The following is a 1,594-nucleotide window of genomic DNA, read 5'->3' on the forward strand; positions in this document are numbered from 1 at the left end:
AGAGCGTAAGGGCTGGTGAAAGGCTTCCAGAGGATGGAGGAGCCCAGTCTGGAGAGCAGCTATATACATGCATGGGATATTCTAAGACCTTCAGTGATCCAAGTGGTGTTTCTCAATGCGAAAGAAAGCACAATGGGGAGGCAGCAAAGAAAAGCAAGGAACGTGGAAAGAGCTTCAGAGGGAGTGGAAAACTTAGAAGGCGTCCAAGAACTCACACTGGGGAGAAGCCACACACCTGCATGAAATGTGGAAAGAGTTTCAGTCAGAGTGGACATCTCATAATACATCAAAGAATCCACACAGGGGAGAAGCCATTCAAATGCTTGGAATGTGGAAAGGCCTTCTGTCAGAGTGGAGCGCTTACTCAACATCACAGGACCCACACTGGAGAGAAGCCATTCAAATGCATGGAATGTGGAAAGAGCTTCTGTCAGAGTGGAGAGCTTACTCAACATCACAGGACCCACACAGGGGAGAAGCCGTACAAATGCATGGAATGTGGAAAGGCCTTCTGTCGGAGTGGAGAGCTTACTAAACATCGCAGGACCCACACAGGGGAGAAGCCTTTCACATGCATGGAATGTGGAAAGACCTTCTGTCGGAGTGGAGAGCTTACTCAACATCACAGGACCCACACAGGGGAGAAGCCGTACAAATGCATGGAATGTGGAAAGGCCTTCAGTCGGAGTGGACATCTTATAAGGCATCAAAGAACCCACACTGGGGAGAAGCCATACAAATGCATGGAATGTGGAAAGACCTTCTGTCGGAGTGGAGAGCTTACTAAACATCACAGGACCCACACAGGGGAGAAGCCGTACAAATGCACGGAATGTGGAAAGGCCTTCAGTCGGAGTGGGCATCTTATAAGGCATCAAAGAACCCACACTGGAGAGAAGTCATACAAATGCATGGAATGTGGAAAGGTCTTCAGTGGGAGTGGGGATCTCAGAAGGCATCAAAAAACCCACATTGGAGTCTTCCGGTTTGGTGTCATGGCGGCACGAATGTGAAGAGCGGGTGCTCCCACTATCACACTGGTATTTGACAGACAGCCGTGGGAGGCTCATCTAAGCCGTGTCGGGGTGAAGATTAGATTGTCCGGGTACTCTTGCAATTGCGTGCGGCGGCGGCTCCACATTTAGTGGGAGAGATTTGGTGTTTTCTCCAGCAGACAACACAGAGGAGAGATAACAGCTCCCTACAAGCCATTGGCATCCGGGAGAATTGCATAGAAGAATTAGCTGGAAGTTCATCGGACCTGCTGAGTGGGCATTTTTATCTTTTTTTTTCTTCTATACTACCCTCGAAGAGCAGCAGCAACTTCTGATTTGGCATAAAGAAAAAAGGGGATGCCCTTTGATGGAGGGAGGAATTCTTCCTCCCCTCACAGAGTTTTAAGTGGCGACTGTTCTGGGGGAGAGGAACTGAGGCTCTTTTGGGAAGTTTGGGGTTGGACAGAAAGACCTTTGTTTTCTTACCTCCGCAAGGGCAAAGAATCAGAATAAAAAATTACTGTGGAATAACGTGATAGAAGATAAAGTTGAACTCTTGCCAAAGCAACCTTCATTCTAAAATATCACCTCACTTTCTT

At 48.1% G+C, this 1,594-nt stretch overlaps 1 protein-coding gene across 1 annotated transcript; it reads left to right on the forward strand.

Annotated features, from left to right (window-relative positions):
- Positions 1-71: 71 nt before the first annotated feature.
- On the forward strand, positions 72-1,588 carry LOC123019510 (gastrula zinc finger protein XlCGF17.1-like). The gene is made up of 2 exons (XM_044422420.1): positions 72-988; positions 1,299-1,588. The coding sequence occupies exons 1-2, from the start codon at positions 72-74 to the stop codon at positions 1,399-1,401; spliced, it is 1,020 nt and encodes a 339-aa protein (XP_044278355.1). The 3' UTR covers positions 1,402-1,588.
- The last annotated feature ends 6 nt before the right edge of the window (positions 1,589-1,594 follow it).

Source organism: Varanus komodoensis, unplaced genomic scaffold, assembly GCF_004798865.1.
Source record: "Varanus komodoensis strain SLA01 unplaced genomic scaffold, ASM479886v1 scaffold1266, whole genome shotgun sequence".
NCBI classification, from domain to species: Eukaryota; Metazoa; Chordata; class Lepidosauria; order Squamata; family Varanidae; genus Varanus; species Varanus komodoensis.

Coding starts and splice junctions, on each gene's coding strand:
- LOC123019510 (XM_044422420.1), top strand. CDS start 72: ATGGGATATTCTAAGACCTTCAGTGATCCAAGTGGTGTTTCTCAATGC. Junction 989..1,298: donor CACATTGGAGTCTTCCGGTT/TGGTGTCATGGC, acceptor TTTTTTCTTCTA/TACTACCCTCGAAGAGCAGC.